This window comes from Barbatula barbatula, assembly GCF_947034865.1.
Source record: "Barbatula barbatula genome assembly, chromosome: 11".
Classification (NCBI taxonomy): domain Eukaryota; kingdom Metazoa; phylum Chordata; class Actinopteri; order Cypriniformes; family Nemacheilidae; genus Barbatula; species Barbatula barbatula.
Genome location: NC_136774.1, coordinates 2274908 through 2288497, shown reverse-complemented (window position 1 = coordinate 2288497; position 13590 = coordinate 2274908). Strand labels below are relative to the sequence as shown.

At 39.3% G+C, this 13590-nt stretch overlaps 1 protein-coding gene across 1 annotated transcript in view; it reads right to left on the bottom strand.

The window, feature by feature from the left end:
* Positions 1-13590, bottom strand: part of mtor (mechanistic target of rapamycin kinase) — a 74001-nt gene that overhangs the window by 56924 nt on the left and 3487 nt on the right. Inside the window, exons 9-20 of the mRNA XM_079467425.1 lie at positions 13337-13520; positions 12342-12470; positions 11256-11500; positions 10713-10928; positions 10399-10604; positions 9494-9616; positions 9159-9242; positions 8601-8693; positions 7473-7607; positions 5907-6036; positions 1052-1302; positions 762-848 (exon numbers count right to left, since the gene is read on the bottom strand). Coding sequence (XP_079323551.1) covers positions 762-848; positions 1052-1302; positions 5907-6036; positions 7473-7607; positions 8601-8693; positions 9159-9242; positions 9494-9616; positions 10399-10604; positions 10713-10928; positions 11256-11500; positions 12342-12470; positions 13337-13520 — 1883 coding nt within the window. The remainder of the gene's footprint in view (positions 1-761; positions 849-1051; positions 1303-5906; positions 6037-7472; positions 7608-8600; positions 8694-9158; positions 9243-9493; positions 9617-10398; positions 10605-10712; positions 10929-11255; positions 11501-12341; positions 12471-13336; positions 13521-13590) is intronic.

Here is a 13590-nt window from a genome sequence, read left to right as displayed (position 1 = left end):
CCGATTCAATCCGTAATTGACTCAATCAATGACGTTTGTCCCAATAAACAGGTTAAGAAATGCAAAAAGTGCTGCTGGGTCCACCTGGTGCTCTTTGTGTAAGGCACTTGGGGTTAAATAAAAAATATCAGTTCTTCCACCTTTGCTAACAAAGTTTTTCAGGGAAATCATAGCCCTTGGTTGAAATCTATTTTCATGCCATTTGGTAATGTTAGTTAAAGGCGGGGTGTCCGATTTACGAATTAAGTCTAAAGTTATGTAAATGTATACAACGTTACAGTCAACAGTATTAGCTTATAGTTTGGTTTGATTCTGTGGCGTAGAAAATCACAGAGATATTCTATGTGTCGCTATGCCTGAAGAGTTTTGGAATGATGTGGTGCGATGATGTGAGTGGAAAGAATGATCGGGCACTTCATAAAACTGTCAATAACCCTCTGGATGAGGATTAAAAGAGACAGAGACGCACAAAGTGTCACAGACGCTCTGACCTGCCAACGCTTTTATATGAGAGCTTTAAATGCCTCTTGCCGGCCCATATCAGGCTGCTGGATTACAGCAGGGGTTCACATAAAAGAAAGCGCCCACTCAATGGGACTAACATGCCCTGACATTTACCACCGTCTGCTGTAAATCACGGCAGAGCAGCCGCTCAAATGCTAAAAACATAACACTTCTACATAGCGTCTGTGAGAGCGGTGCGCATTTCAGCCTTTCCTGTGTTCCTGTGTAAAGAGCAGGCAGATGTGTGCGACTCTCACCCGAATGAGCGTGAAAATATCATCCATGTATGGCCGGATGTGGATCTTGACGAAGCACACAACCATCCCCATCTGCTGGAAGAGGAACTGAGGGCAAAAACAAAAGTTTGAGACAAACACTATGTCGAAGCTGATTCCTCCCTGTTTTATAAAAATAAACCATGAAATGAAATAAAAAAAATACATATATTATATAAAAGGGATCATTTGCCGGCATGGGTTTGTGTACTGGTACGTGAATTTTTTCGCAGCCAACACCATCTCTAAAGCAAGTCTTAACATCAGCGTACCTCTCTGATGCTGGCGTCGCACACCCTGATGACGTTGAGGAAAGTGGGCATGACCTGAGGCAGGAACTGCACGCATTTCAGGCCGAGCGACTTGAAGATGAAGGTGACGGCCTGCACCACCATGGTGTGATGATTGGACAGCGATGGGTCGCGCAGGATACGCATCAGCGTCACAATGGCGACCGCTGGGTAGAACTCATCTAGTGGAAGGTTGCCCATGTTGACCAGCATCTCACTGGTACTGTAGTCAGCTGTAGAGTACAAACACAGACACTTGTTTCTTAGATCATCCACACTAACATTTTACTCAATTCAAAGAGGTTATTGCATATTACCAGTAAGTATAAATAGTTATGCAAAAAACGCATCCTTGTAAGGATTAGTATTGGGTGGTACATTGAAATAGCAAATTATGCAATTCTAGCTTTATGGATGTGACATTTTCAACTGAAAGTTATATATCATTATAAATTCTCAGAAAATGTAGTTTAAATAAATACTCTTAAAAAAAGATGTGTATGTTTACGAGGATATGACCTGTTCACTTACCCTGACTATGTTTGTTTAACATATAAAAGACTTCACATGAGTGTTTAAATCACCAAATATTAGTATGACAAAAAAAAGGTAAAATAAAATGTGCATAGAATTGCCACATTATGAATACGCAATATTAAACAGGCGTTAAAAAATAAAAGACGTCTTTATGTCAGCTCACATTTGGCTACTCGCACATTCCGACCGTACCCAAACAAGGCTGATAAAATTCCTTTAGACTTCAATTTTGCACAATAATTCGTTCATTGGTGGAACATGAGTGCGTCAAATAATGCTGAAATCATGCCAGTCTCAACTGACTGTGTCTTATTGAAACTATCCAGCGAACTCTCCTCAGGGCTGTAAACAGCGAGACCAATTTGAGGTTTCACAAATATGTGACACAGGAGGCACCGCGGTCTGCTGCCAACCACTTCCTATAGTCATAAACCTCTATCACACATGTACCTTAGTAAACAAACCCGCTGTATGTGTGTGTCTAAATGATGTCATGCGGTCATCTGTTTCCCATCCACACCAACCCGTGCCCTGAAATATGTGTGCTGTTTGATGTGGGGTGAACAGGCAGTGTGTGATCCGCTCAACCTTCTCACATCCACAGCTTTCTTTGCTTAAAAGCCCCAGACGCAGGGGTGAAAGCAGGGACCGGGATGCCTCCAGCAGAAGCAATGATCTTCAGTACTATAAAGTTCATTTGTGGTTACCAGAATACATTTCCTGTGTTCGCTTTCATTTAATCACAAGAGCTGTAAAACTGACATGACTTCAGTACAGTCCTGGATGATGCCATTTTGACTCCTAAGTTCTTGTTGTGGGCAAGGAACATGTCAAACTATACGTTTCTTCCAGATTATGGCAATGTCAATGAGGAGGCTGAACAACATTTACTTTACATTTATTCATTTGGCAGATGCTTTTATCCAAAGCGACTTACAAGTAGTTTTTTACAGTGACACATTACTGCAGAGCAATCAGGAGATTGAATCACTGAGATTCCAACCGGCAAGCTTCTGATCACAAGCCCAACGCTCTAACCACTAGGCCACAGCTGACCCCTGAACTAGCGTGTTTTGTACGGGCATTTGTTAAGTCCAAAATAAACCAAGAAAAACTGACAGATGCTGCAATGGGCTGTCGTTGCTATGTCGATTTTTAGGTCCCGATGCCCATTGTCATTTCCAAATCATCACAACACCCCATGTCCCCTAATACTATCGTATTGTGCAGTCGGAAACCCATTATAGAATAAAGAAACGTTCGTGAATACAGAGAAGTGAAAAGGTGACGACATGTTAGTTCTGTGTCAGTGCTTCAGAAGGGAAGGGATAGAGTGAGCCGTTGTTTGCAATACGCAACCTCACTTCTATATGACACTAATTTTCATACACTGAACCTTTAATAGAAGTTAAGGACTTTCAAACAGTAAATTATAAAGGTCATTTGAGTGCACCTACAAATTGAAGGCAGTAAAAGTTGTTTTACAGTGTTCTGAATATTGCCAGAATGTTGTTTTGTGGTTGCTGGGGTGATACTAGCTCTGGTCCAAAATAATAAAAAGAACAAAGATTCAGACATAAAGTTAAAACATCCTCCGCCGTCAGAATCCATCACTGAGCTCTTTCACTTTCTTTTAACCCGAACGTGGCATTGCCTGGTTATTAAAATAAAGGCGTTAGTTCTCCGCACAGAGATATTTATCTTAAGGTGGGACTGTCTGTATAGACAAAGCAGCACCAGACAGCCACTTTGACTGTAACCCAAAGCCTCAGTGGGGAGATATCTACAGTGCTTTATGAGGCCCGCTGGTAAAACCATTAAGAGTCTCTCTCTGTCGCACGACACGAGATCTGATCTGAGGTCTGAGCTGGAGGAGTTTCATACGCTATGTTTAAACAGCCAAAGAGGTCAATGAGCTGCTTCTAATAAACCACCCCTCAACTTTACCACAGTAAAACAAACACCATGATCAGAACTATGAGTGTTCTGATGCTGAACTTCTACATTAACTGTGTATGCAACACTCATATTTATTAAACTAGCAAATCAATTCTGTGGACTAACACACAATAGTTCACCCCAAGACGACTTGTACGACAACTTTAATTCTTAGGGATGTACTGAATGTTCGGCAACCGAATAGCAAAAAAGGCATGTTCGGTCGAATATGTGAAAATGGCCGAATACACAACAACATGACTTGTGATACCATCAAGAAGCAACCAGCGAAGAGAGAGAGATGCGCGTGTGCTTTATTAATGCCCCAAAAATGTTGGCAGTTTGTGGGGAGCATTTTAAAGAGTCAGAGAAAGACATCGGTAACTTTACTTCAGACTGGAGCGGGCGGTCTGACAGTAGCTCCGCCGCTCACGACATCCTTTGACATGATACAACTTTCAAAGTATGAGTCAAGGTATGTTCTGTGCACCCAGGCCACGAGAGCATCTTCTGAGAAACAGTCATCTTGTGTGGGCGAGGTTTGGAGGAGAGACGTGAACTGATATGGTTGTCAGTCAGCATCAGTTTTTTTCTTCTTAAATTCATTTAGCAATGAAGCCTATAATAATCCAACAGTTTTCTTTTATTCATATTTTTAGCCTATAGGCCTAATGTTGAATGACACTTTATAGTGAACTGTTTAGTTGTAGGGGTACAGGGTAACTAACATTACATTCTTTTAGCAGGGAGAGTGCTCAATTTCTTTTTTATTGACTTTGTTATTGAAGTTTTATTGTATTTTTTGAAAAGCAAGACACATTTTTTACCATTCAGTTAATGCAATAGTGAAAAAAATGGCTAAATAAATAGAAGAAATGTAAAAAAACAACCATTCTGCCTTCGGCCAAGTGTTTCACCTCATGTTCGACTTCGGCCAAGAATTTTCATTTCGGTGCATCGCTATTAATTCTCACAATAATTTGCACATATGAGCGCGAGGTCTGGCTTTGATGCAGCGCAGGATCGCATCTCTCAGCGTCTTCAGTCATTTCAGGCAGGTCTGGGTGAGCATTGGCTTTTAGATAGACAGAATCTTTTATTCCGACACTTTCATTTTTACGTCTAATGTGTTGAATACATGCATGGGCAACTTATAACACACCAAAGACACAGAAAAACACGTATTCGTACCATATGACCCCTTTAAGGAAAATATCCATTCATATGACTATATGTGGCTTTAGTTTTGAATATGTTCCCCTGCATTTCAGACATTTGTCTAAACAAATTTACTTCGCACATTGTGACTTGAATCTAGTTTATTTCGTTTATGTAATTATTATGAAGGTATTTTCTGTTCTATACTCAAAAGGAACATTTTGGAGCACTTTGGAATGCATCTGTGTGCAGTGTTTGTCATTTCTTATGTTTCTAGAATGAGCCATGTTTGAATAAAGGCTTTTTAACATTTTGGAACTGGAAGAAGCATTTTTCTGTAAATTAATGTTTGATTGTTTTTTAGTGCAATGTTCGCTGTACCCCACATGCACATCTGCGCGCACACACTATCAGTCGACTATATGCAAGACGTGACTATTCTGATTCGACTATGTAAATCCTTAGTCAAGGACACTCCTAATATGAACCCAGCATGAGAAATCTCCTTAACTCTTCCTGAGAATTTCCTGATACTTCCAGGTTTTCCATAAACACTTTAGCATTAACAGTAACACAATAAAGGAGTTTAGTGCATTTTTAGACAGTACTCCACCCAAAAATGAAAATTCTGTCATGAATTGCATTACTTGTCATACAGAGAACACTCTTTTTTTGGAATCCAAGTTCTGGATCTGGTAAACTAGTTGTACTTGGTCATTGGTGAACATCTGGGAGAGGAAATATCTTTATCTGATGCAGAACTCTGTGTTCAGACTTTCAGGCACGTGCATATGAAATGAGGGAGATGTTGGGATGGGCAGAAAGTGAGAGGAACTATTATGAGAACGGCATTTCATTGTGATCTGTTAAATCCTAACTACACAGGTGTGGTTACAGACTTGCAGAAATGTTTCCGAAGTGCAGATCAACAAGACAAAGATACAAAGTGCGCACGAAGCTCTGCGAAAGGCCAAACGATGGGAGCCAACACGTGTGAGCACGCTACCCTGGAGTTCTGGCCGAGTTTCTGGAAAGGGAAGTTTGTGTATGAAGATGTGCTCTGTTTGCACCGGAGAATGCATCTTTTGGATGCTCAGCATCTCCTCTGCATCTGTGATTCATTGTGTTGATGGGAACTCACAATTAGAGTGTTTCGAGCTCGTCTGGATTTGCGTGAGAGAACGAGTGTACGGGCGCTGATCACCTGAATCTTGGCTGGACTTGGACTCAGAGAGGCTGACGGCTGAGGCGTCGCGAGATTGGTCGATCATACCAATGTTCACCTTGTGTTTGTAGGGGTCCAGAGCTCCAAGCAGGCCCAGGACACGAATAGCCTTATGAGAGTGAAAGAATCACAACGTGCATTTAACTTTTTCTGTCCAACATAACATAAAAGTTTTTATGTTATGTTGGACAGAAAAAGTTAAATGCATTAAAATCCCCACGTCCACTCTAAGCAGTTTAACAGAAAATCATACAACAGTATGAAACAATTCATTATTTCTCCAAAATAATATATTCAAGACAGTAGATGGTGAAATAAATGGGTGTGATTTGGGGCTTCAGATAAATGGGATTAGATTGTAATTAAAAATACATACAACAATTGCAATATCAGTTTTTTATTGTTTAAAGTGACCATTATATATCGTTTATATCATTTCACCCATTTTGTCTTTATTTTATTTATCCGTTGTAGCCAACCTTGTTTAATTTTCTTTATTATTTCTATAATAATGAATGATTTAATTTGATCTGTAATCAGTCCATTTGACCCAGAGCTAAGTGGGGACAGACACCTGTTCTCTAATTATATTATATCTATTTCTTTGCTCTCACAACTTTCAAAACGTCTTGAGAAATAATTTGTATTTAAGACTACATAATTCCATAGATAAACAATTTATTGAGTAAACAGTGCTACCTCTTTGGCAGTAATGGAATTCTGGAAATCTGAAGAGGTTTCTACAGCAACTGACAATAAAGATTAAAAGCTTAAAAAAAAGAAATTTTTTGGTTGATAACATTTTGTTTAAGAGTAAATCGTAAAGACGTAGTATATAGGGAATAACTAACTCTTGGTTAAGCAGCTATCTAATGAAAGTTACTTGTGGAGTTCCACAAGGCTCCGTGTTGTACCCTACTTTATTTTATCCTAGTTTATTTTGTAGAAAAATTATATCTTTACAGTATCAAACGTACTAAAAATTATAATTCCTGCTGACAATACAGTGTTTTCTTCTGACTGCAGTGTAAAATGGCTTTGATGATAACAGACTTTTGTTCATTTCTAATATTTAGTAATGATTAAACTAACAATGAAGTCGAAATTAAGATGAATAATGTTGAATTAGAGTGTATGAAAATCATATAATTGATCAGAAATCATGTTAGTATTGTACTGTAATATGCAATCTAAATATCCAAATCTATATTCCAAATGTTATTGAATAAAACTAAACATTTTATTTGAACTCATCATATATATTGTACTGTTCCCTCAAATTAACATACATTACTAGCAGGTTGGTGAAATAAGCAGGCACTTCAGCCTATACCTTCTTCAGTTAGAATGAAAACTATGTATATTATTGTGTAAGGAATTATTTACTGAAAACAAATTGAAATATTACAAATAAAGAAAAAACTGGAGAACTGTATATGATAACACATGCAATGAGTATACCGAGGCTTTCATTTTGACAACCTCTCTAAAAGTTTAGACATCAACTATAACTGTTCTTGAAATGACATGCAGAAGCATCAATACCTCTCTCCGGATGCCCTGGTTCTGCTCTGTCTTCAGGAAGTTGAGGAGCACCTCCAGTAATGATGGGTACTTCCTGTATGGCTCCACCACATAACCAGTACTGGCAACTTGCTGACCCAGAGTCCAAAGTGCCACCTGGTGGAAAAGAAAATGATGGGTTCATTTCATTTCTTTGAATCCACCTTCCGTTTAACAAACTGATTTTAAAACTCCTGTTTGTGTTGTGACTTGAGAATCTTAACAGAAGTGACATATTAACGTGTACTGTATCGGTGTGTCAAAATAATAAAAATACTAAACAAAACTTTCATGAAACTTTTATTTGTGCATTCTTTTTTTCATGTGTTTACTTAGAGAATCAGTTTGAAAGCATTTAAACGGTTATAAACGGACTCTGTGCCTGAAATGACAGGTTTTCCTCTTTAGTGGTGACGGTTGTTTTAACATTGTCAAATCAACCCCCACTTCATCTCAGTCAAACTCAAAGGTAAAGTATTTAGTTATGCGAGTTTCTGTGAACCTCTGGAACATAAAACTGACCTGAAATCACTCAAATGTCCATAACACGTCTGATAGCTAAAGCAGAATATGACAACAGAACGCAGAAACTGACTCCAACTATTACAGAAATACATTTGTGCCGGTAAAGCAAGATTTTCCACTGCAATTACAGAGTAGGGAAAACAAAGTGTCCTTAATTACCCATAATGCCTTGGGACTAAAAAGGCTTTAAGGGGGGAAAACGTGCGTGTGATTGTTTGTGTACTGGTTTGACCTACATTACTAGAACTCAATGTCCTCAAAACGTATTCTACCCCTGCCTGCATTATAAGCACATCCCATAACTCTAAAAGCTACTGTAAATACACATACTAAACCATTTTCTTATTGAAATCAAGTTTTTTGATGTCTTCATAATGACCGCTGACCAACAGACGCAGTGCAACTATCCACCTATCTAATGGATCTGGTTTGACATGTCTTAACAACATATTAAGAGTTACAGCCTTTAAAACACCTCAGAGTTTGTTTCAACTACTGATGTTTCCTGGTCAAATCACACCACAGAACAAGGCAATAAATAGAAAGAGAATGCTGAGGCCCTAGATGGCATAAACATGAGCAAACCTGTCGTTTAGCCAATGAGGAGGAGTCCTGCAGCATGTCCATGATGATAGGGAAGAGCTCATCCATCCATTTCCTCATCTCCAGCCCACTCACCTGTGATACAAATTTAGGGAAAAAAACACACACTTTACACCATTTCAAATGAACAAATGACACATCGCAAATGAGCTCATGAGGTTTACATTTCGAGTATAGTGTAAAACCCAAATGATTTTTTACATTATTATGGGCTTCACACATTTGTTTCACCAATTCACTAAATGCCGCACAGTCCATCCCAAAAATCTGGAAGCAATAATGTTTGTCCTTAAGAAAGCAACGCAAACTCCATCCGTTTAATACCGACTGTCATGTCTAACGCCACAATATATCCGATTAGTTATGCCTAAATTCCTCTTTTTCGTCCTCTCTTTGCTCCACCTTCTCTTCTTGGTACATTTTGTTTCTCTGCTTGCGCCTTCCCAACTTCCTGTTTTCTGAGAAAAAGCACCTGAGCAGGGAGGCGTTCTGGAAAAGGTAGAAACCACCTCAAGGTCAGGTCGGAAAAAGGTCTGTTACCTGGGCGAGTTCACCGATGGTTGCTAAAACGCTGATGATGACTCCAGGGTTGGGGTCTGGATCTTTCAGCTTCAAGATGAGGGCCTGTTTGAGGAACAGAAGGATGAATATGAATTTGCATCCAGAAATACTAATAAATACTAGACAAGGGAATTTAGAAGGAGCTGAATTCCCCCAATAGATGACAGAACAATAATGTTATTTTATTACCTAACAAAAGTCTAAATGGAAAACTAAATGAATATTTTATAGTACAATGTAAATGTTTCTTTTAAATCATCTGTCCATTAATTACAAATCACATGGACTATTTAAGTACAGTCAACCTTGAGTACCTTGAGAATGGGCTCCATGTATGGGCGGATGAGTCTTGGGGCGTTAGACACCAGGTGACCCAGCATTCGGGCGCTCTGCTCTTTGTTTCGGCCCACACCGCTGTGTTCAAGCTCGGTCAGAATCTGTAGAAGGTTTAAGATCCATCAACATCGGACAGTTCTACAAGTTTGACATTTTTCAATTCTGTGCATTCGTAACAGATGTGCCACAAATGAACATTGGATCAAAACACAGGCTGTAAGATATTACTGTAATTGCTTAGTGGCAAAGTGGTTCCTAAGCAAAGAAATAGCTATTTAATGCCAAACTGCTTTAATAAGATCAAGTGAAAAAAATCTGAAATTCAAAAGAAGTTTAAGTTTATTTTTCACATGCCAGGGAAAGTTAGGCAGAGATGATCTGACATTACTGCAAAAAAAAGCATTGACGGACCTGCCACCTGCTGGTAGATGAAAGGAAGACACTGCAACCAAGAACAGATACGTTCCTAACAGATCATTTAAATGGAGGTATTTACAGTACAGCGTGTTCAGCACTGAGCACAAATCAAAGCATGTGTTTATTTTGTTCATCTGTTCGGCCTGTTTATTTTGTCTGGCAGTCTTTCTCTGTTCACAGCAGTACGACAGGTGTGTGAGGATGTAATGATGCCTGAATGCTCATGTTATGTTGCTCTTTAAACAGCTATATGCAAATATGATGTAAAAATAAACCCCTTATTAGAAACAAACATTAGTTGGTATTTTTAGTTCTAATCTTTTCAGTCAAAAATGCAAAATGATGCATTAAGATATTATGAAAGCAGTTGGAGTATGTTAGTATGCTATTTCCACATGGAACATTAGTGTCATGGAACATTACGTCAACATGAAAATAAAGAGCAATAACATTATGTGAAATGTACCTGAATGAGCATCTTGCGCAGGAACGGCATGACAAACGCAGGGTTCATGCTGCTGAGACGGCCGATGGTGCAGATGGCCAGTTCACGGATCTCGAACACTTCATCGTTCAGTGCCACAAACAGAGCCTGAAGGTTCTCTGCCTGAGCAAGGTGGGCATCGAAACGCTCATCCAGAGAGGCCAGCACGCAGTAACGGATATCAGGATCTGTAACCAGAATCACACCACATATATAACAAGTACAAATCAGTGTGTGAACATTCACATTTTGAAACTTTTCGCCCACGTGTGCAGTTCAAATGCCATCTGTCTCACCTGGATCAGTGATGCCCACCACCAGCAGCTTGGTAAGGACGTCAGCCACCACCTGTACAGCCGTTTGACTGACCACGTGTCCGTGGCCACTGATCAGGTGGATGGAGGGCGTGAGTAAGCGCGAGCAGGTGCGTGCCGCCTCCATCCGGATCTCCTTGTGCTCGCTGTTCAGGAAGTGGTCGGCACAGTGGCGCACAAACTGGGTCAATGAGTGGCCTGAAGATGAATTGAGCAACAACCTCATTACACCTTTACCTTCACTGATAATATTCATGTATTTGACAGCTGACGCACATACTAGTCCAGGTTTACTAAGCTGCGACCCGTGCATGGATATCCACAATATATCAATAACTGTATCAAAAACAACAATCTTACAAACTATTTTCATGATAAAGAAGTGGACGACTTTACGGAGCCATTTGGGCAAATTAGGTAAGTTGAATTTATTTCATTCATTTCGATTTGGTTATGCTACTGATGTAAAAATAAAAGACGCTTCTCCTTCGTACTAAACAAACTTTCATCTACTGTGTCTCCTACCCTCAAACTCAAAGCTGCCGAGAGTACGCAGTGCCAGAGTGATGCTGCCCACATCACTGGCTTCCGGGATGTTGGTGAGGCTTGGTGATGACAGCTGATACGCCAGACCCTTGGGCATGCCCGGGTGCCGCAGGGGCTTGTGCATGAGCACCAGAGACAGCATCTTTAGCAGCCCGTCCTGGATATCTTTCTTCAGTTGAGGAATCTGACGGCTCAGGTCGTACAGCACTGAGGTCAGAGCGGGACTGAGGAGAAGAATGAAAGAACAATCCGAACACGGAATCATTTCTATCATCCTCTGGCACACGTAAAGAACTCATATATTTCAAATGTTTTATATTAGTCTGATATAGGTCTATCATACAACATGAGTTGTATTGAATAATGCTGGAGTTTCCCCACTCTTAAATGCCACTTTGTTTGATCATTCATGTGCTTTGAACTTAAAATCCCTATATTTCTGACTTCACTTGAAACAAGCAGTTCCTGAAGGTGAGTAAATAGAAATATAATGTTTATAGCAGTTTCATCTTAACAACACAAACCAACATTACTGCGCATGAGCTCTTGACCCCAAATTAACTTTTGTTCAGATTATTTCTGAAACCGAGAAGTAGCGTTACTTGGCTAAACTTGTCACTCCAATATTTAGAATTTAGACTGCGATACCAAGCTCAACCGCTAGATGTCAATGTACCATACGGTTTGTTTAAATGCATCAAAACTACTAGACTCACTCAATAAATTGTTTATTTAATCAAATAAACATGCAACAAAATTCACAAAATCGTTGATTTAATACATTTATTACACAAAATAATAATCATCTAAATTAATATTAACAGAAATTAAATTACATATAAATAGTTAAATTATTTGACACTAGCCAAACACAAACCGGAAGTTAACTGGGGGTCAGGCGCGCACGTCCGATGAAACGGTCTATAGCACCATTTTTTGGTGAACTGTTTATAGCACAGGTTTCGACATGCAAGTAAAAGAACTCCACCAGCTGCTAGTTACATCATTTTGGTTCAAACACTAAGCCCTACATGACATCCTCAAGCGGTTTGTCTGCTACTGTACCTCAGGCCAACAGCTAACATGGGCTCCAGGAGCTCCTTGACATCCTGCTGGATGCTGGGACCCATTGCTCTGGATAACATACTGATACACGTGAACACTGTGGCATCCACCTGCATGGTCTTCTGCCTCCTAAAACGTCACAAAAAGAAGAGAATGATGCTTTTTATTATTTTATACATTTGAACAAGGGTCAATGACGTGGCGCACAATTATTTTGTGTCCCTGTGGTTTAATTACATATGCCAGGTTTCAAATGAATTACAAGTGACAGAATAGAATAGAAGTGTATTCATATGTTTTTAAGACATTTTTCCATCATTTGTCCAAGTTTATTTAGAAAAAAAAGTTATTTTCATCATATGTTGAAATAATGTTGCAAAAACGCATTATAAATTAAAATTGAAATAACATGAATAAAATCTTTTTTCGTGCAATATTTTGAAATAATTTGTTTATTTACATTCCATCTAGGTGGATAACATTTTTATTATTTTTCTTTCTTTGGCAGTTTCACCATTTGACAATTTCAGGTACCTCCAGTGTTAACTTTTATAAAACAATGGTGCAGATGTTATTTGTCAAATCAACATACATAAAGTATATTTAAAATTATCTGAGGAATGATTTTAAAAACAGTTTTTTTTATATTTTATATTTTCTCATCTTGCCGACCCATTTTTGTCACTGCCCCATCAACTGAAATCATGTTGTGTGGCTTTCAGTTCACGTTTGAGGCCATCTACGAAGGTTAGCACATGTCAAATTCATTTTTAGCAAATATACACATGTAACAGACAACATTTAGACGGGGTCCGCTACAACATGTTTGAAATGTATAGTCTTTCTTTTCTAGAAAATAAAACAGCTTTTTTTTCTTATTTACATACTTTCTATAGGCCTGGAAGTGTATTAAGGCAATACCACACTTGTCATCACATTGATCTTATCACCGCGAGCACCGATTCCAGATTTCTGATGCAGGTTTGGACTCTTACTTGTGTGCAAAGTCTTTAGGTGGCAGTGCGGCTTTGATGATCTCCAGGATTTTGGTGAGGAATGGCTGAATCTCGGTTCTCACTGCCACCACCAGCAGCCCCAGAGCCTGAAACGCTGCCGTCCGCTCCTTGTCTTTCTTCAAGCAGCCCAGCAGGTGACACATAGTGTCCTGTAAATACTGGTCTGTGGATGAGACAAGAGTTCAAAACAAACCAGTAGTCCAACACAGACTAATAAACAAACTTCACTGGAT